Raw genomic sequence first — 20,482 nt, 5'->3', positions numbered from 1 at the left:
CGTCGTCGTTTTCCACAGGTAAGAAAAGAGCCGCCTGCGCCGACACGCGGGGCGCTAGGCCCCGGGTTATAGTTAGTTATAGACCACGAAGAGAACTGGATTGGACCCGAGCTAGAAACAGCTACGCCCTCCTCCTGCGAAACCTAACCATCGGCCGCGTTCGCCGACGCACACCGCAGCCGTTTGACGAGATAATTTGTTCCCGGTTTCCTGGGATTTCCGAAGAGGAGCTGATACCTCGCTATGATCCCCGAAACCTCCTCTATACATAGTACGTACCTACCGTATGTGTATACGCACACACCCGACCGCAGTCGCAACGATCTTAGGTATACAAACTTCGCAACTAGGGTGAAAAGAAGGTGAGAGAGAAAATGTGTACAAGAATTCCCAAAGATTTTTCACTTGACCTTCGTCTGCGCGCTGTATTCATTCCTAAGGATTTATATCTTTGAATCCTGTTGTAATCCTCCGAAATGAAATTTCTTTCGTCTTTCTCTTTATATCGGTCAAATGAATCTATACGGACGAAGAGCTGCGGAAAACGCTACGCACGACGACCGTACCGAGAAAGGATGAATTTCATACGTATTCCGGATATATGATTCGGGATTGAGACGTACTGCAGGCGTAACAGGTAGCCGTAATAATACGTGCGTACTAAACTTCGTAATGCTACGAGGCGGCGTAGGGCGGGGGTCACGCTGCGTCGCGTGAAACCGGTCGAGTTGCCGAAGGAGAGATGTCTGCCTGGATATTCGGCTGGAGAATTGTGGCGGTTGCCCGTAATCCACCTGTCCTTTATTTATGTATCCTCCTTAGGATCCCCGATTCCCGATCCCAGGTCGCGCCCAGTTTCCATTTCTATTTCTACCCGCGGGTAACGATGAGTCGGGTGATACTACGGTATATACCGCGTTACCAGCCTCGACTTTGGCCGAAGCTACACCGCCTACGTCACAGGTACGTACGTACAAAAAACCCAAAGTCTAGCGGCGATCGGACATTTATCTCCGACGTTGCGAACGTAGAAAACTACCGGAATATATGAAAAGAGGCGAGCAGCTGAAACAACTGCGGGACGAGAAAATTAATTTAACGTTGAAAAAAGCCCAGTCACCGATCGCCCGCGCTCAGGTAATAAAGAAACTGCGAATACCCCCCCCCCCCCCCCCCCCCCCCACCGACGATGCATCGATTGAATTTTTCACGGAGATTGGTCGGCAGTTTTTTGGCCCTATTCTTCTCTTCTCCGTATTATACGTACAAATTTCAAGTACGATATGCGCGGCGGATCGACGTTGTGGACGTTACCTTAAAAACCGCTCCTCCTTCGTTTGGATCTTCGGTGGTACGGGGCGCGCCGCGTATATCCTCTACCGTAATCGTGACTGGGGAGGACGCCGCCGTGCCGCGCGCGGGATGAAGATGTTCCCAGGCCTAATTGCTGTATACAATACGTTGCAACGGCGAAGCCGATCGTAGAATCGGATCGTCGCACGGTGGGACCGGGGAGAAGGAACTTTGGTTATTGGGAGTTAGCGGGACGTCGTCCCTGTGTACGATGCATACATACGGCGCACCTCGAAGAGTTTTCTTTCAATTTTTTCGCGCGGTACGAATAAGAGAGGATAAATAAATGACGAATGAGGAGTTAGGAGAAGGACAAAAAGCCGGAGTTGAAATATCTCTCACAAATTATGGCGTCTATATGTATACTTGGATGCAGCGGTTCTTCGGCAAGCGCGAGACCCCGAGGGGGGTTTCTTTGCCGCTGCCGGTGATGCTGCCGTTGAAGCAGGAGGAAACCGAAGTGACCATTATTCATCTTTCTAGCACGCGGACGAGCTGACGTCGTTGGTAATCAGGTTGTTCCCGCGCCTCCAGCAGCAGCTCATAGAACTGACGCACAAAGGGACCATCATTCTGCCTGGCGCTAATTATGAGGATCTGTATAGCTACCTCGGGAAGCCACCGTGGCGAATCCAGGAAGCTCGTAAACCCGGCTCTCTTCTATGGTATATTATCCTCCCACGACCCCGGGGACTCGGGTCATTCGCGCTGCACCTGATCACGCGCGACGAAATGCTCGGGGATCAAACGCTCGGGTAGTTCGAAGTAGGTAATATAGATATTGCGCTATTGATGTTTCGCGGTGGCGTTCGTCCCCCACACTCCGGCGCGCACCGTCGCGAACGATGTTCCTTTATATTTTTCAAGTTGCAATTTCAGGACGCGTATTTCTTTCGTTTTTTTCTCTCGTTCACGGGACCGCGAGATCAAAAAGCAAGTGACGCTTGGACTCTTTACAGCCGATCTCCGTACCTTGTGTCGTAGAGCCTTCGACGTGGAAACCAATAGCGAAAGGAAGCGAAGGACTCCCGAGGAACGACCGACGGTGCGGCATTATCTCGCTTCCGAGATTTCCCTTTTCAGAAACTGTGCGCAGTGTACGAGGCTTTGACGGCGCGATTCGGGTCCAGAGTCGGGCATAATGGTCGACTTTGGCCCTTTGTAAAAAGGGGATTCAAAAACGGCCCCGTAGAGCCAGGACGTCTTCATTAGGCCCCAAGGGTCAGAACTGAATTCTTCTCATACTGGTTAGAAAAGCGAACCATAGAAAGCGCGCCATAACGAGCCAGAGCTGGAGCTCCGAGTCCCGAACGGCAAAAAGGCCGCCTGCGCTGTGTAGTTTATTTCTAGGTGTAGGTGACGGCCTGTATACGTGTGTGTATACTAACTGCAGCTAGCAAGGGCGACGGATTCCTAGCCTCTGTAGATCCACTCGGAGCCGAGCGGCGTCAAATTATCCAGTTACGACGACGAGGGAATAAATCGTTCGTCGCTTTCCTGCGCCGCAGGTGTCACCCACCGTGCCGGCACCTACCGGCTTGGCTACGCCCCCTGGATGTAAAATCCCGATCCTTCGTCGCTGCGATTCGATTTATGCATGCGAGGGCGAACGAGGACCCGTCGGGAAGATGAGAAAAATTTAGTCCCGTAGGTGCCTGACACGGTCGAGACCCCACGCGGATCGACCCCGCAGCGTGGCTCACCTGTCGGGCGACCGTTGAAAATGGGCTTCGTTCGCGGTGACCGAATGGGCATTTCTTCCTCGAACCTAATTACCGCGCGGTATTTTTTCTTCCTCCACTTTTTCCACAGCTTTTCCCCTCGACGCTGCCGCAGCGCGCCAAATTTTCCTTTCAACATTTAACGAGCGAGCTTAAATCATTCGACGTGCCATTTTACACCTGCCCTTTCAATGAATGTTAGATACGCCTTTCATTTTGAATATAGTCTGTGACGTCGGAGCATAATGACACCTTGTTGAAGAGTTCCCTCCTGACACTCCCCATTCCCAGCGATGCAGCATGGGGTTCGATCGCGCAGCTTCTGAATCCGGGATACTATAACCATAGATCTATAACGGTCTTCGAATCAAGGTATCAATTCAATAGGTTGCGACATGAGATAGTGAACGATACATCGGAACATCGCCGTGTGTCCGATAACCGCACGTGAATCATAGAGGCGCGATCGAACGGTTGGAAGCGAGGAAATCACGGATGTGAAGATGTGCTTGTATAGTTGGAGGCGAACTGCAGTATACGTGAAGAGGAGGGAAAAAAAGAGAAACCGAACGAGGACGAGCGGCGAACCCTAATACCGAGTTTCTTCGGGGTCCTTCCGCGAATCATTCTCACCATCAGTGGTTCTCTTCTCGTCGATCATATGCGCTGGTCCGGAGGGAAAAAAGTCCCACACCCGACACTCGACCGTATTCGGGCTGAAGATTTCCAGACGTAAATTAGGTCTGCCGTATTTCAAACGGACGAATTTTCGAAACGTTGGAATCTGCGGGGGGTCGAACCGGGGGTGGGAAGGAATCGCGTAGGCTCGGGGCCGGACGAGGGACCGATCCTTGTAACCGGACCCAAAGACGCTGACCGTTCAGGTGCGTCCCGATTCGGTCCAACGGGCCCCTCGGCGTTGCGATACCGCGCGACTCAAGGGCCGCACGGCCACTCTGCGCAAGGTTCTCCCCTCCGTCGGGGGAATCGTTGCGACGCGGGCGTGGCCTGCCGCGACTACGCGAGAGCGAGCGAGGTTACCTCGTGGGTAAGAATCGTCGGGGGGGGGGGGGGGGGAGTGAGGGGAGAGAAATAGGATGAGGAGAGAAGAGAGGAGGAAAGTAGAAGGTCCGCGCGATCCACCTTCTGCCACCTGTCGGCCATCCGACGGGCGGGGCGGCCGGACCTGCGGCGGAGAACGCGGAGGAAGACGGGGGTCGCGCGGTACCTGCACCTCCGCGAGAACGGGAACGACCAGAGGAGGATGAAATTGTGACTTCTTGCCCCAACCGTCGTCGCTGCACTTGACGACTCACTTTACTCTTCGACATATTCAACCGGCAGCTGGTTCCCCTATTATTCTATACGTGTATACGTGCAATTCCAATATCCCTCTACCTGCGACCGCTCTTCGTGTGTGCGATGATTCTTGCATGCGTATCGCTAGTTAGCAATATTACCGAATATCCACACGAGTAGGTATACATACATGCATATACATACATACATGCAGGTATGTATACTACCTGCTACTCCGTCAGACACGTATATGTATGTATACCGCTTGCATACCTGCTAATTCTTTCACAGATCCCATTCGACTTTGGACACCAAGTGAGCCTTTCCGATCCTCTCGGCGATCCTTTTCTTATCCTTTGAATTCAACCGTTCGTTTAGGTATTTACCATGTGTATACCCCATCGCACATGGGTCGGACACATGTATTTTTGAATATTTATGTCTTACGTCGCCTATATTTTTAACATTTCTTCGGTGTAGCCGAATATACATAGTTTATATATGAATCCGACAGGACCCATTATACCATCATGCGCGCACATATTATACCCGCTGCACCTTTTCATCTTTGGTCTAAGTTTTTAGTACAACGCATCGAATCTGGTCCCGCGTACTGCCGGCACGTCTCTGTTTTTTGTTCACGTAACAATCAAGTTGTCGTCGTCGTCGTCGTCGTCGTCGTCGTCGTCGTCGTCGTCGTCGTCGTCGTCGTTGTCTTCATGCGTCCTGCCACGGCAACGTTTCTACTTCTTGAAAATTTCTATCCTCGTTTCAGCCTTGGTATTAAGATACGCCTGCACGCACGGGACCTTTTACATAAAACCATGTAAAACCTAACCAAAACTAGAGAGAAATTCTTGAAAAAAAATTAATTTTCTCCCCTTTCAATGTAGACTTTTGAAAATTGAATTTTGGAATTGAAAAAAAAAAGAACGAATCTTCAGACATCATTTGAGTTATTTTTAAGTGTTAGTTTGTATTAAAATTTCACAAGTATACAGACGTCTTTTTTTGCTATACTATACACACAATTATACAAGTTCACATATATAGATATATGTATATATACTTATATATATATATATATGTGAGTGCATATATGCATGATATATGAGTATAACTATTTGTTGTTTGGAAACAAAAAAAAAAAATAAAACAAAATAAACAAAAAAGTCAAACTCACACAATAATACTAGTAATTGTAATGATAATAACAATGGTAATAATAATAAACGTATGATTCACGTATTGCAATATAAGTGTGATATAATAATATTCGATTATATCAGTAAAGTAAAAGCGCTTCGCGAAGAGGCATATCATATAATATATATGTACAACAGAATTAAATGATTAATTCGAGTCCCGCATTGTACGTAGAAGCTGATAAATTCCTCGATCCTTAGATTTAATATTATACACTCGTTAAGCAAACTATACTATGTGTAACGCGATGTTTCTATTATTCGATTTCATACGTAGCCTCTCTCGTTGTGTATCATCGCACTGGCTGTGCAGAGTTAGCTCTCTCTTTTAAACGCTTGTGAGTTTCTTTTTGTGTTTTTGTCGTCGCAACGTGGCCCGACTTCCTTCAAATTATCAATGGTAATCACATACAAGTGCGTTGTCTATGGCAAGCTTCGATATTCGGTACATCCCGCCCAGATACGACGGAGCCGGGCGACGCCGCGACGTGACGAACTTGAGTCACATGAACTATTCATTCGTCGTGTACAGTGGAGACGTTAGAACGGTAATAATTGTATTATTATTATTATTATTATTATTATTATTATTATTATTATACAATGATTTTCTTTTCTTGTGTATATGTATAATCTTATTATAATAGACTACTAAAACAACGGAAACAGCAACAACAACAACAATAACAGCAATAACTATACGACGCGGTACGTTGGCGAAAATAATATTTCCAAGTATTCGACATACATACGTATAATATCAGATCCGCCATCGTACTCTGCCGTTTATCTTCCAAGATTATTTACGCTGTGCATAACATACAGACTGAGTTATAGGTACGTATATATTTCTATATGTATATATTCAATATTTGAGCTCGCCCCCATCAGATATTCGTTGGTAATTTTTAGATGATTTTTTTAGTTTTCCTTCATTCTCTTCGTCCCGTACGTTCAGAACCACATACAAGTGGCGATTATGGGTATATTCCGACGTTCGATTAGGTGTATATCGATTGAGTTTCGTTCTCTTTTTATACATATGTTCGACATGCAGAACCGAATGTATAAATGTTTTCCATTCAGTTTTCATTGGTTCTATTTTGGCACAAACTTAAACGCGGCTTTAATATAGTCATAGGTACGGGTATTAGGTACGGGTTAGCAGAAATGGTGTACACCGCACGTCTACGTGCGTGTTTTTTTTTTGTACAGAAAGAGAAGTGTTGACGTTGATATACTTTTTTCTATATGTATTCATAGTCGCATTCACTTGTCGGGGGGGTTTTCTGATAATATACATATGTATATAATAAAGAGGTATAGCGTCTCGAGAAGAAAAAAAAAATTGTATAAAAAGATATTCTTACACGTAATATAGGTATATATAAAATAAATAGTCGCATCTGGATCTACCTATATACTTATTGCTAGATACCCATAAATATATGTACGTAAGTAGGTATATCTAGGTAAGTATTGGGCGATGGAGGGAATGTGATGTAGGGCGATATGGAACAAACGGGAGTCGGGAGCGAGGTAAGGGAGAGGGAGGATTGGGGGAATTATTTGGCAGCAACGAATTTAGTACTTAGTTTTTATCGACGTCAGGGTCGTCGACTGGATCTTGGCGACCTTTCAATTTCATTCCTCGATCCTTCAGACGAGCTTTTTCAGCTCCGTCGCTGGATCACAGAGAATCGAAATTCGACTCCCTGTCGCTGGCCTGAGGGAAAGAAAAGAAAAAAAATAATCAATGAAAAAATTTTTTTCTGGTTTCTAAAAATAAGTTGGTTGAAAATATCAAACCAAATTCGTATATTTAACAATTTCTCTCACCCTATCAGGATCGTAGAACGGCGGCCTTTGAGCTGGCATTCTGAGGGTACCGCCTACGTCACGTTCTGCCATCGTATGCCCATCGCTCGCGTTATCCCGAGGTTCTCTGCTGCTCCTATGATCTTCGGTCATTTTCGTTGGCGGCTGAATGGTCGTTTCACCGCATGATCTGGCTAAGGTTGAACCCGCCTCGCCAAGGTCAACCCTTGACAATTTCGTCGGTGCTTGAATCGTTGTCTCACCGCAAGACCGGGCAAGAGTCGAACAAAGGTCACCTCTAAGTATGTCGCTGTTGCGAAGAATTTTCGTCGATGTTTCTACCGTAGTTTCACCACAGGAACGGGCCAAAGTAGATTCCGCATCCGCTGGACGAGTTACTGTTGCGGAAACCTGTCGACAAATAAATTTAGTTAGTTTTCGAGAACTTGAGATCAGTTTGAATGATTGTTTTCCTTTTCTCGTTTTTATACACCTTTCCGTTATCCGACTCACCTGGAATCCAGCGCTGACTAGAGCGCCCACGGGCAGATGTCCGCCTGCAGGTGAAGCTCGAGTTCCCTGTTGCTGATCAAGGATTATCTCCTTGCATACGGAATCTCTTTTAACTCCTACCAAGCTAGGTTTCCTAGTTTCCGGTCTTGGTCCGCCTTCTAAATAATTCAATAACTTTCTTTCGTCCGCTGCCAGATTACCAACGGGGGGTTTGAAACTAGACGGTGATTGTGGGGACTGAGGCGCTGACCGATACTTTGCACGAGGTATCATCACCGTCAATGATCTGTCCCTCTGTTCGTCGGTATTTACCGCACCTCCTTTCGATCTCACGCTATCACGCGGTCGGTTTACCGGAGGAGCACCTCTCGAATGGGCGGGGATCCCAGGGATCGACGGAGCGAAGCTTGCAACGCTGCGTTTGGGTCGTTTGCTCGGGGGAGCCGGAGCAACGGTTTGAGGCGGCGCCGGCAGAACGTGAGGAACGTGATGGGGAATCGTCGCCAAATCTGCGGCACTACCCTCGCTGCTGGTATCTCCACCACCAGCTCCGCCAGGAATTATAGCCCGACGATCGCTGAAACGGTGACCCGACCTTCGACCTGGTCTTCCAAGGCATGCGAGTCCCACGCAGGCCCCCAAAAGACCCAGTAAAACGATGCCGGTAGTAACGAGGGCGATTAGGAGAACTAAAAATGGAGATTTTTCGGATTCAAAATCTCGACATCCGGATTCGCTCACGCTATTATTCAATCTGAAGCTTGGAGGACCCTCACCTTTCAGATTCACTTGACAACGTTGTCCGCTGTGCCATGGGAAACACTCGCAGACCTCTTGACCATTGGTATTCACAACGCACAGCCCTTTATTGTTGCAAGCTGCACAACCCAGTGGCGCCTGAGAGCAGACTCTTCCGGGATAGGCCGGCAAGTTGTCCGAAAGATCGGCCCATCCTTCTTGGCACGAGCATTGGTACGATCCTCGAAGATTGAAACATGCCGCGTGAGGTGAACAATCGTGATGGGGGCCACCCTCTTCCGTAGCGCACTCGTCGAAGTCCATAGCGTCGACCTTGGAGAAAAATACAAATGTTGTAGGTGGTACTGGGGTCCTCGAAATACTTGTCGAACACCTTGTCCAGGACTCACCGTTTCGAGGTCTCTGGATGCGTAAACTTCGGTTCCACCGAGACTGTAGTTATTCCCAACGAGGTACTTTCGAACGACTTCTTTCAAGCGGGTCTCGTTGGCATTTTCGCTGAATTGAGCGTGGAATTCCACGCCTGCTGCCGGATCGAGCGTAAACCGAGCGACGTCCAGACCTCTGTAAAGGTCCCTCAAATCACTCTGCATCATCGTACGATCCAAAGCTTCTTTCGTCGGCTCGGCTAATTTACGGTATTCGTTCGATGACTTGTTATTCAAACTTGAGGCGTACGCAGAAACCGGATCTCGGCCAACGCGATCCAGTCCAACGCGTAAGGTGTAGGTGTAAATTGCTGGATAACAAGTCTCGTTCAGTGGAGATCGATGACGATAATTTTTTCGAATCAGTCGAATGGGTTAGGATTAAAAAAATGATCACTCACGTTTGCACGGTCGGTCGGGGAACATACGGGCGAATCCTGGTCTACAAACGCATTTGCTGTCACCGTCGACGTCCGAGCATACTTCAGCTTTGGAGGATCTACATTCTGGAACGCACCGACCTGCGAATGGTTCCCGAGGGAATACCGGCGCTCCGAGGATTCCTCCCGCTAAAACGCGGTGGATCTCGTTACCCCCCGTATCCTGTTCGTCCCTGGTCGCCTCCGCATCTTCGTCCCCGTACTCAGCCTCGACCTGTGCGAGACGTTCGTTAAGTTTTACGTTGTAGTTTCCGTCGAAATAATTCGAGCGACGATTACTCGAAATCATATACCTCTTCTGCGCCTGGTTCAGGGGGATTCTGATCACTCATGACGACGAATATCGATTCGTTTTCGCCCGGTGTTTCCGAAATGCGAATTATCGGTCTTATCACCGTAGAGGAAGATAAAATAGTCGTGGGACTTGCGGGTTGCAGCAACGTTTCGGTCACCGTTTCTACCGTCGTTGACGTAAGCGTGCGAGTCCTGGTCAATAAAAGAGTCCTCGTCGTAGACGAGGACACCGATGGGAGTCTGGTTGTCACGACGTACAGGACCGTTTCATGGTCGGTTTCGTTCGGTGGTAACTATTCGTCAAGTTTTTGAAATTAGCGAGACTCGGTAATTCATCGAAGGAGAAATAAAAGTGCCGATCACACTGATATTCGAAATAACTCACCTGCGTTGTTGCTTCACTGTGCGACGATTCCTTGACAGTTTGAGCGGCCGTCACTCGGACTTCAGGTTCCGTTACTCGCGTTGTTGTTCTAGCAGGTGGTGCCTCGTATGTCTTGGACGAAGATTTCGCTGTCATTGCAACTGTTTCAACGGAGCTGACAACGCTCGATAAAGACTGTGTCGGTTTTACGGTCGACGATGGAGTATCAATGTCTTCGCTTGGCTGCAGGAAAACAGGTCTATTCGGTCGCCTAGGCCATCCTGGACGCACGGGACGTTTGGTGGTCGCCGGTAAATCTTCGTTGATAACCTCAGCCACGAGAGAAGTCAATCTGGTTGGGCGAACGATCGCACTGTAGGTGGAAGTCCGACTCGGTTCTATAGCATCCGTATGAAGGGGTCGTACGACCGTCGACGACGAAGGCAAGCTAGTTGCAGTGATAATCGTTGGCTGGACGGATGGTCTACAGCAACGAGAATAACAAGATAATGTCAATATCGATTATATCAAATCTTTCGTTCTTAGTTATCGAAGTAACGTACTTGGAAATCGGTTTCGACTCGAAGGGTCTACCGGTGTAAATACTGACGATTTCGGACTTTTTGGTTTCCGGTGCCAAGCTGGGGGGTTGGAGAGGCCGAGGTCCGTGCATTTCGATAATAACGGGCAGGTCGACGGTTCCGTGGACAACAGGAATCGCGTCGTCCACGTCTTGAGCAAAAGGTACGTGAGGCTTTGCTAATGCGGTCGCTTTTCGAACGGAACCGGATACCGTAACAGCTGGTTGTACGGTCACCACATCTTGCATCGGATGCGACTTATTTGCCGCGAATGGAGCTGGGGGGACCATGTCCTGTAATCAAAGATAAATTCATTCGACGCAAACGTAAGTGAGTAACGTAAATTAAACGAAAGAAAAAGAGGCTCCGTATTTACCTGGGACAGAAGCTCGACGAGGAAAGGTCTCGTGGCAACGGTGGTAGTCTCCTCCGGTGGATTATATTTCGGTGGTGGTGGTGACATGCCCACGACATCCGTAGGCAGTGGCGGTGGTTCGAGACCCTCGTTCTGACCAGAGTGTTCGTTTCCGCTTGCCTTGTTCCCATGAAAACCAACAGCGGGTCTTAAAGGCGGTGGCATCATATCGCGGTACGGAACCCTCGGTCTCTGCCTAGATTGAGACGTTGGAGTAGGCTCCTTGGTCGCAAGGGGATCACGAACATTGGTCGGAACTTCTCGATGTTTTTGGATTTCACCAGCTGGTTTAGGTGCGGCAAGATTCGTCGACAACTCGGTCGATTGCGTTGGTGTTTTTCTAGTGGTCCCTGAAAACATGCTCGGGGGTCGTTCGGTCTGCGTATCGCTATCCCCGTTATCATCTCCGGTGTTTTCTACTGGCATGGAAAACTCAAGGTCATCGCGATCGTTCGGTTGCTGGGAATGACCGACAGACGTGGGTCTGGGTCCCGTGACGACATCTTGAGAGAACGTCGGACGACGCTGAGGGAAAGATCCGACCGTTTCTTCCGGTCTAGATTGACCACTGGAAACAACCAGGTGAGGTATTTGATAATTTGACTCTGCCAAATTCAATTCGGAACCATTTTCGTCTTCGTAATAATTTCCAGAGCCCGTGATTAGACTAGGTTGTGATCTGTTTCCGGTCACGACATCGAAATCTTTGTTAGTCGAGGGTTTTGCTGGCGGCGAAAGTTCAGGGGATGGAGGTTGCGGCATGGTCGGAATTTCCTGTCTCGTATACGTCGGTTCGGGTCGGTTATTTTCAATGGTAGGTACTCTCATGTTGGTCCCGAATGATCCCTGACCTTGATGCTGTTGTTGAAAAACGACCGTGACCGGTGGTGGCTTCAGATCCATCGCGTCACCGCGATCCACCGGATTCAAGGTCGAGGGCTTACCGTTTTCATTGCGCTGCGGTGGTGGGGGCGGAACCTCGTGGACGGTTGCCTGTGGTTTCACTTTTTCGTTTCCATGATGTCCGAATGGAACACCCTGGACTACGTCGTGATTGACGGTAGGCCGTCGCGTTTCTCGCTGATCGTAAACACCGTATGGCCTGACAACATTCACATGACCATCTACGTAGACCCCGAATGGTTTACCTTTGACGATCATGGGGCCTTCGTAAGGTCTCTTGACCTCATGTGGATCCTGGCGGAAAGGAACACCCTGAACTATCGCCGGTTCTCTCTCGTGGTGGGTAAAAGGCGATCCTTTACTAGGCGGAAAGTTGTCTTGGCCCGGTTGCCGTTGCTGTTGCCCGTACCCGATACCTTGTTCAACTTCAAGAGGTTTTCCGACAACAGTTGTCACGGACCCAACCCCACCGAAACTGTCTTTCGTCCCAGGCGTAACAAAATTTCCAGGAAAATCGAACTCCTCAGATTTATCGTCGTCCGTGTCTGGTTCAGGGGTCATGTCTCCTCTCATTGGCGGATGTGTCTGAACTCCCACAGGCTGGGACTCGCCAATCTCCGAATCGTTGTTCAGTGTTGAACGTTCGGTTTGGGTATTGACCTTCCAGATCTCAGGGACGCGGTCATCTTCTGCATTGGGTAAAATCTGCCCGAAGCTCTGTACTTCTGGTTTTACCGTTAGGAGGTGTGGATAATACGCCTGATCTTCGGGATTTTTTTTGGGATCCGTCGAAGGATCGTGGTACTCGACAGCACCCGTTGGCAAATTTTCTCCCGTACTTTGTTGCACAGGGAGCGACTCGGTAGATCCTGAGGTGCCTGGATCAATCTTCTCCAGGTGATTATCGTTTGACGTGTCAGCGGGAATAATATTCACCTGGAACTGAATCAAAGACAAATTGAAAAAAAAAAAAAAGATACAGTAAGCGATTTTCTATCCCTAAATTGATACCCTATAGATTACATTGAAAACAATTACCCTTACCGGCGGCGGATGTAGAATTTGAGACGTGATCGTTTCTTCGTTGTTTGAAGAAACGCTACCCAAAACAGTGATGCTAACATCATTCGCAGTTTCCTGTCCGCCCTGCGTCTGTTCCCTGTTAAATGTTGTTTTAGGCGGAGTCCAATTCGGTGGCACAAGATTCGTGTCTGGCTTTTTGGTATGTGGTCTATAAGAAGTTGGCGGAGTAGGCGGTTGCATGGATGGGTACTGTGGTTTCCTGATCGGATAAACTCCTGGTCTTCCCAAATAGACATCGCGGTTGTGAGGCTTCGCAGTCGGTCTGATTTGCGTCGCTCCGAAATGTCCTTGGGGTCGCGACTGTGCCGTAGGTTGCGGAACGACGGGTTTTCGGTCGGTTTTCAATTTCCAGGACACACCGTCACCCCGGATCTCATTCGCCGGCCTTGAATCTCCCGAAGGTTTGCCGAGCAGAATGTAACGATGCGGCGGTGTCTCGACCTCGGTTCTTCTCGGAGGTGACGATGGTGGGGCTCCTGGTCTCCGCTGCCCGTAGTCTTTCACCATTGATGGCCCCGGCCGTTGCGAGATTTCCGAGTGGAGGTGTCCAGGACGATCGTAATGCCCCGGGGAACGAGTACCGGGAGGTTGTGGTAACGGTTTAAAATTGATTTGTGGTGTAGGCGGAGGCACCATATATTCGGATGGATTGTCCGGGCCGAAATATTGCGGGGAATGTTCGATCTGTTGGGTAAATAGAAAATCTCAGTTGCATTCTTAAAAAGAAAAAATTATAAAAAGCGAATCGACGGATTTTCGAAAGCGCACCTTTTGAACGCCGGCAAAGCCCGGCGCGACTTCCGGTTCAGGGTAGGGTGAAGGGTCGTCGAAATATTGGCCAGTGATATGGGGTTCGTTGGTGTCTCCGAAAATAAGAGCCTGGTTACCACCCTGGGGTATTACAACGTTGGCGACTTGACTGGGCTGAATATTGACGAGTAGAGGTTGTCCTGTGTCCCTGTCGATGACGTGAGGCACCACCTGACGAATTATACTAGTTGGTTCCGGTGCTTTTGGCTGCGTCAAGGAGCCATCAACATGGATGGTATTCCCAGGTGCCAGGGTATCTTTTTCAGCCCATGGCGGTCTCTCGTATTTTTCAATCTTCTCTGAAGATTTGTGATCGTGGTTCTGTGGCCAGGAATCCGGTCTGCCCAAGGAACCGTGTACCTGAGATCACGATACATATTTTCAATCAGAAATCGCCATTCGTATTTCTTTCCAGATGTCTCTTACCTTCAGAGGTGTCGATGCTGCCTCTTCCGAGTCGTTCCTTATCCATTGACTGCCGCTGGACGATGTGCGAATGTCCTGAGACTCGACTGGTTTCAGCGGATCCTTGGGGCTCCAGGGTCTTCTATATTTCTCTGGACTCCAAACGGGCTCATTGGGGTCTGGTACCGGATTACGATCGGTATTGGAATGCGGTTTTCCTCGTTCTTTCGATAATCCAGGAGAAGCTGGTGGTTTGAGGAGCGGATCGTTCACCATGACATCGTGTCCCGGATCCGTCCTCAAAATAAGCCTCTGCGGATGTTTTTGTATCGCTTGATTCTGTTGAGGTTCACTAGAACTCCCATACTTAATTGGCACTTGTAAATGTTCTTCAAAAACCTGCCGCGCTGGAAGGATTTGCACCTGAGTTTCATGGTGGTCAGGAGTTGCCCTATGGACATGGGGACGAACCGGTTGGAGAAGTGCTTGTGACGGAGGCGGCGGTGGTCTGATGCCCATATGTTCATCCTCTCGGTTATAAGTATGTGGTGGTCTAGGCCCACCGATCCTCCCGGGTTTCCCGATTATGACATCGCTATTTGCGGTTATAACTTCTCCAGGAGAGATCGGAATACCATTTGCTAGACTAGCCGAAGATTTGTGACGCGTTTCTGGGATATAGTTGCGATTCAAGTTTGCCAAACGATTGCCTGAAGGAAAGATTATACATGTACACAGGGGTTTGATCAATTTTTCGATTTTAGGGACTAGACGAATCTCCATTTACCGATATTCTGGCTCTCGGCGGTCTCGATATCACCGTCTGCGAATTCCGAGACTGGTATGTAGATCGGAGATCTTTGGGTAGTCGTGTCTTGGTGATCCTGAGCGTCTTCGGCGGTATCATTTCGACGGGTTGCGGATGTTTTTCCTTGAAGGAGACCGGCCATTGCTGTGATCACCGGACCCAAAGCGGAAAGACCGTTGATTCCGAAAGAACCGAAGGGACCGAGAGAGCCGAAAGAGCCGTTGTTGTCAGCGGGAGCATCCGTACTCGTCTCAGGATCCTGCTTTGACGGAACAAAAGGTTTACATTTTTCACACCCGCTCAGTAATCGGCATCGTTTGAAATTCGTAAGTAACTAGCGTTGCATGCTCGCGCTTCTCGCGCATCGCATTTCGTTTTATCCATTGTGTTAGAAAAAAAAGACATGACCACGTAAACGTGTTTTGGAAATTTCAATTCCATTATTCTGATAAACCACCGTGTTTGAATTTTTTTTTTTTCAATTTTTAAAAAAAGAATCACTAAAGCATGAGATAGCCGTCAATGAAATTAAGTTGGCGATAAATCCTATCGAGATATCCTTGATTTTTCACATTTCAGCGCGATAAATTGACGATAACTTGATCAATTTTATAGATGAATCAAGTTGGCTTTCAGATTTGGATTCCCGAAATTAAAATATCTGAGAATATCCTAAAAAAACCGTCGAAAACCCTAAAAAAAATGTCGAATTGCGACACGAATTATGAAAACAATCTAAGGCTATAGGCTTGGAGTTTTTCTGGTTTGGCAACTCTCGATTTAATTGAAAATCCATAACTCGTTAGCATTTGGTAAATTTGACTTATCGCAAGCAAAATGCAACGGCACTAACGAATCGGTACGCGCTCAACTCGCCGTACGAATTTAGAAACACTACGTTCATCCCGGATTCCGAGTTTTCATCTCGTATTCAAAGTTTCAATTGGTCATCAACTTTTTAGGATAGGAATTTCATAACAACCTTTGTATCCTCTGCGGTCGTTGGCGGAGTCGTTGGACGAGTTTCGGGTCCAGGTGAGACTGACGATTTGTCAACAGTTTCCGTTGCAGGGAAAACTGATGTCGTAGAAGTAGAAGTTGGATCGATTCGGTCTTCCTCGTCGAAGAAGATGATCGTTGAGCCTGTTACCACATTGTTGACCTGATTCGCTTCGGTAGGCTTATCTGCCGGTATTGCAGATTTCTGAGACTGGGATGTAGTCAAAAGGACGTTCATGTACCCCGCGTTCAAAAGACTAGGCGTAATGGATTCCGTTACCACATTTTCTACGATCCGGGATCGGGATGAAACCGTCGTCGAAGTTTCGCCGTCTTCGCCAGCCTGAAGTCCAAAGAAATGAAAATAAAAAATTACCTCAGGTTTTCCACCGATCAACTTATCCGAACGAATCTCGGATAATATACCTGCAGCAAAGTAGTGAAGTAAGTGAAAGTCGTCAGATACGTTTTAGTGGCAAATATCTGGATCGGTTCTGTATTCGCGGGAATCGTAGGAGTTTCGAGGATCACGGGGGTCACGGAGGTTTCGGAAGTTGCGGGGCTCTCAACCTCCGACGTCGTTTCACTTATACCGGTGGTTTTTCTCACGGGGCCTTTCTCTGTCACAACGTCAGAAGACGTGGCGACGTTCGTCTTGATCACCGTGCTGCCTTGTTCCAAAAACGTACTGTAGTAACTATACGTTACGTAGTACGTCTTGACGATCTCAGGTTCCAGATCCTCTGACATTGACGACCCTTTTTTCGTCGGAGTAGATTCCGTTCCAGCTCCGTCGCTACTCGTTGTTGAGCGTGGGGATCCCGCAGACCCGGTAACAACTAGCTAAAAAGTGAAATAACGTAACTATGAAGATTTTTTCGACGTTCAATCACGGGAATCGTTATTCTATTTTACACACCCGAGTGACGACATCGTTCATCGAATGAACCGTCGCCTTGCCATTCTCGGTGATCGTTCTTTCCAGAGTTCTTGTGCTTAGGTAAGTATTGGTTTCCGGCGGAGGTGCTTCGGATGGTTCGAGGACGAGGTCCAGATATTTTTGTGGTGCCGTGACGGTGTTTTTGATGACAGTCGTAGCGCGGCTCTCGACGGGAAGGTCGAGATAAGCGTATGTAGTTTCGAAGACCTTGGTGCCGAGTGTCGGTGAAGCTTCAAGGGTGAAACCGACCCCCGGGATGGCGGGATCGGTGATATGTCTTTCCTCTGTTGCGGTGTTGTAGACGACCTGTAATTGTGGCGTGGGATTTGGCGATTATTACGAATTGCTCGTTGTCACCGATGAGCTATGTACTCACCTCATGTTGAGTTGAGACCCTAGCCGAGCCGTCCTGGTCGGTGAAGGTCGTCAAGTAGGTGAAAGTCGTTGCGCATGTCTTCGTCACAAATTCCTGAGGCTTGTCTCGCGGCATTAACATCATGACAGCGTCGGATAACGTCAGCGTCGCGGGGGGACTCGCCGATTCCCACCTCGGCACGTGGAGCTGCGTCGGTCCGGCGACGATCACCTCTACCCCGTTGGACATTTTTCGCGTCGCTAGATTAAAACGTCTACCCTGTTCATCGTCTTCCGGATCTTCAGTCGCATTATCATCTGTCCCCGGTAAAATTGTGTTTTTATATTTCGCCAGTTTTCATTCCTCTTCATAAAATAGGCTATGACAATTAAGAATGGACGGGACAGAACAAAGGTTTCAATGGTAGAATCGACGCGAGTCGAGGATTTTGAAACAGCGCATAGGTATTTACAATAGATTATTAATTCTCCGTTTGACTTACAATTAGGCGTAATATTGTATGTATTTACACAGCGCGTGGTTGGAGACACGCGAGTAGGTGGATTAAAGGCGTAGAATAAATTACAGCTGGATGGAAAAAGTCCCTTTTCTTCAATTATTGTTGATTAGAATACCAAAAGCCAATTGAGAATCATCCGCGTAGTTGGAGATGCAACCGAACGGAGTTATCGAACAAATTTCAGAAATTATTTTAATGGTGCGTAAGATATATTAGTATTCGTAACACGAATGTAGATATGTATACGAGCATGTATATTACAGGAACAAATGGTATACATATACGTACCATGTAAGGGGATACATACATACGTACCATTGAACACGGATAAGAAAGTGAAATTAATATTGTACAAAGATTTTTTTCCCCTGTATATCTGATCATTCGGCTCATTCCAAAAACAACGCAAGTCCATACGCGCGCACATGAGCCCTTACTTTTCGAAAAAAAAAAAAAAAACTCAGCGGATCATTTGTACGCAGTACGTGATCGACGACCGAATATTTTTATCTCGGGAAGGCTCGGTACAAAGATTTATAAACGTCCCGCACGAAGCCATGGATCGTCCTCCGTGTTAGTTCCTAGCGTTCTCTTGACATACCTAAGCGAATTATGGTAAGAAACGAAACCAAAACAAAAAAAAAAAAAAAAAAAAAAAAAAAAACGATACTCACCGTCGACAATCACTTCGGGGTTATACGTGGGTGACGAGGGGTCGTTTGGAGACTTCGATGCTGGCTCCGTCGCCGGTGATATTCTCGGAGAAGGTGATGGTGTCGTCAACAACGAACTTGTTGATTCTGTCGCTACAACGGCGAGTGGAAGGGTCGCAGTGACAGGTACGGTCAGTGTCAGGGTCGTCACTTTGGGTCGTACCGCAGTTGACGAAGTTACTTCCGTCTCGAGTCTGTTCAACTTTGTAACCACGTACGTATACGTGCGCAATCTCGTCGAGGTCACTATTGTCTCGGAATAATAAACGCTCGTCATATATTCGGAAACCGAAGCCGGAGTCGAAGACTGAGATGGAGTCGGATCCGTTCGAATTGGGGTTGGATGGAGAGAAAGGGGAGTCGAATGTGATGACAGAGATTCGGTAGAAGAGTCGACCCCTGCGTCCTCTTGGACCGGGGGTGAAGCCGATGGAAATAGTCGCGTCGCGAGAAGACTAGTTACAGATACGTTTGATATATCCTTCGAGGGTTCGGTGGTAGCATCTTCAGCGGTGCTACTAAAATTAGATTCATCTGAATTTGATTCCAGCGAATTCGCGGGTGTCGAAGACTCGACGTTTGGTGTAATAATTGGAATTTCTATCGGCTGAGGGCTTTCCAAGGTGACAAAGGGTTTTTCTTCACCAGACATGTTTCTCTCGGGGTTCAGATCTTTGGGACTTTCCGGAGTTACTGATTTCGTAGTTAACGGAGGAACGGTAGCTTCCGTCGTTGAAGAAATCCCTTCGCCCTTGGAGTCTTCGTCGTATTCTTCGTCGTCGTAATAATCTTCCTCTTCTGACGGTAGGAAAAAATGATCCGTCAGAATAACTGCAGAGCTGGCAGTTGTGCTCGAAGTAAGCAAAAACTCCTCGTCGATGGAGGTTTCATTGGATTTATTTTCGATCGAATCGAGCGTGGTTCCTTGTAAACCGGGTGTCACGGTTGCGGTAAAATAATCGCCCTCCGAACTGTCAGGACTATAATCCTGCAGGTCTGGATCGTCATCCGATTCTTCCTCACTTTCGTCTTCGTCGTCTTCCGAGGTTCCATAAAATCCAGCGGTGATAATCGCCAGTGTCGGTGTTAGTGTCGGGGTTGGTGTTACCGGTAGAATCGGTCGTACGTTAACGAGCTTTTTACGAGTAACCCTTGCCTTGATTGGTGCATCGTCGGTAGATGTGGGCTGAATTTTCCTCCGACGTGTAACAGTCACCCTGCGTCGAGGGGCCGTCGAGCTTTCGAAACTACTTTCGCTCGTTTCATCATTTCGCCCCTCATATTCGATCGTTTTGGCTATCGCAGGTGTTCTTACTCGAGTAACTATAAATCTACGGGGTGCCGGTAGCGCCTGTTGGGCTTCGGAAAAAGGTCCGTTAAGTGGCTTGCGTCTAACCACGGTTAATTTGTGGTTTCCGTCGCCCCGATTTACCGGAACTCGAACTCGCAATCTTTTTCGGGGTCGGTTCAAGAGAAAGATATTCGCCTCTTCGTTCTCGTTTTCGATATTGAGCCCAGGGAATTTTTCCCCCTTCTCCCGACTATCGTCTTGGTCGTCGCCGATAATTTCGCTAGCCGTAGTCTTGGGGAACGTCGTGTCAAAGAATGGCTTCCAGGATTCTTGGGTTTGATCTGAAAGTCGTATTTCTGTTCGCCTGTCCATTTCTTCAAATAATATAGGAGCATTCGTGTCAAGCAGTGCGCAGTACCAAAGCGTTCCTGGTGCGATCATTCCGCAAGGTTAAAGGTTACTATT

The 20,482-nt window shown here is 47.9% G+C and overlaps 1 protein-coding gene across 6 annotated transcripts in view; it reads right to left on the bottom strand.

Moving 5' to 3' along the window:
- Positions 1 to 6,133: 6,133 nt before the first annotated feature.
- LOC105693639 overlaps positions 6,134 to 20,482 on the bottom strand; it is a 42,414-nt gene continuing 28,065 nt past the window's right edge. For 2 of the 6 annotated variants that reach the window (XM_048657306.1, XM_048657307.1), the window contains exons 3-20: positions 17,515 to 17,810; positions 17,118 to 17,444; positions 16,625 to 17,041; positions 16,182 to 16,541; positions 15,179 to 15,461; positions 14,413 to 15,101; positions 13,945 to 14,346; positions 13,132 to 13,860; positions 11,152 to 13,035; positions 10,758 to 11,068; positions 10,216 to 10,678; positions 9,830 to 10,123; positions 9,498 to 9,750; positions 9,058 to 9,407; positions 8,686 to 8,980; positions 7,910 to 8,598; positions 7,418 to 7,807; positions 6,134 to 7,304 (exon numbers count right to left, since the gene is read on the bottom strand). In XM_048657306.1, coding sequence (XP_048513263.1) covers positions 7,269 to 7,304; positions 7,418 to 7,807; positions 7,910 to 8,598; positions 8,686 to 8,980; positions 9,058 to 9,407; positions 9,498 to 9,750; positions 9,830 to 10,123; positions 10,216 to 10,678; positions 10,758 to 11,068; positions 11,152 to 13,035; positions 13,132 to 13,860; positions 13,945 to 14,346; positions 14,413 to 15,101; positions 15,179 to 15,461; positions 16,182 to 16,541; positions 16,625 to 17,041; positions 17,118 to 17,444; positions 17,515 to 17,810 — 8,468 coding nt within the window. In that variant the 3' untranslated portion in view covers positions 6,134 to 7,268. Of the gene's footprint in view, positions 7,305 to 7,417; positions 7,808 to 7,909; positions 8,599 to 8,685; positions 8,981 to 9,057; positions 9,408 to 9,497; positions 9,751 to 9,829; positions 10,124 to 10,215; positions 10,679 to 10,757; positions 11,069 to 11,151; positions 13,036 to 13,131; positions 13,861 to 13,944; positions 14,347 to 14,412; positions 15,102 to 15,178; positions 15,462 to 16,181; positions 16,542 to 16,624; positions 17,042 to 17,117; positions 17,445 to 17,514; positions 17,811 to 18,687; positions 20,359 to 20,482 lie in introns of all 6 variants that reach the window. The other 4 variants (XM_048657303.1, XM_025746237.2, XM_048657304.1 and 1 more) reach the window with 4 other exon arrangements.

The sequence above is a fragment of the Athalia rosae genome, chromosome 6 (assembly GCF_917208135.1).
Source record: "Athalia rosae chromosome 6, iyAthRosa1.1, whole genome shotgun sequence".
Classification (NCBI taxonomy): domain Eukaryota; kingdom Metazoa; phylum Arthropoda; class Insecta; order Hymenoptera; family Athaliidae; genus Athalia; species Athalia rosae.
The sequence above is the reverse complement of the archived record's forward strand: the minus strand, read 5'-3'. Positions and strand labels throughout refer to the sequence as shown.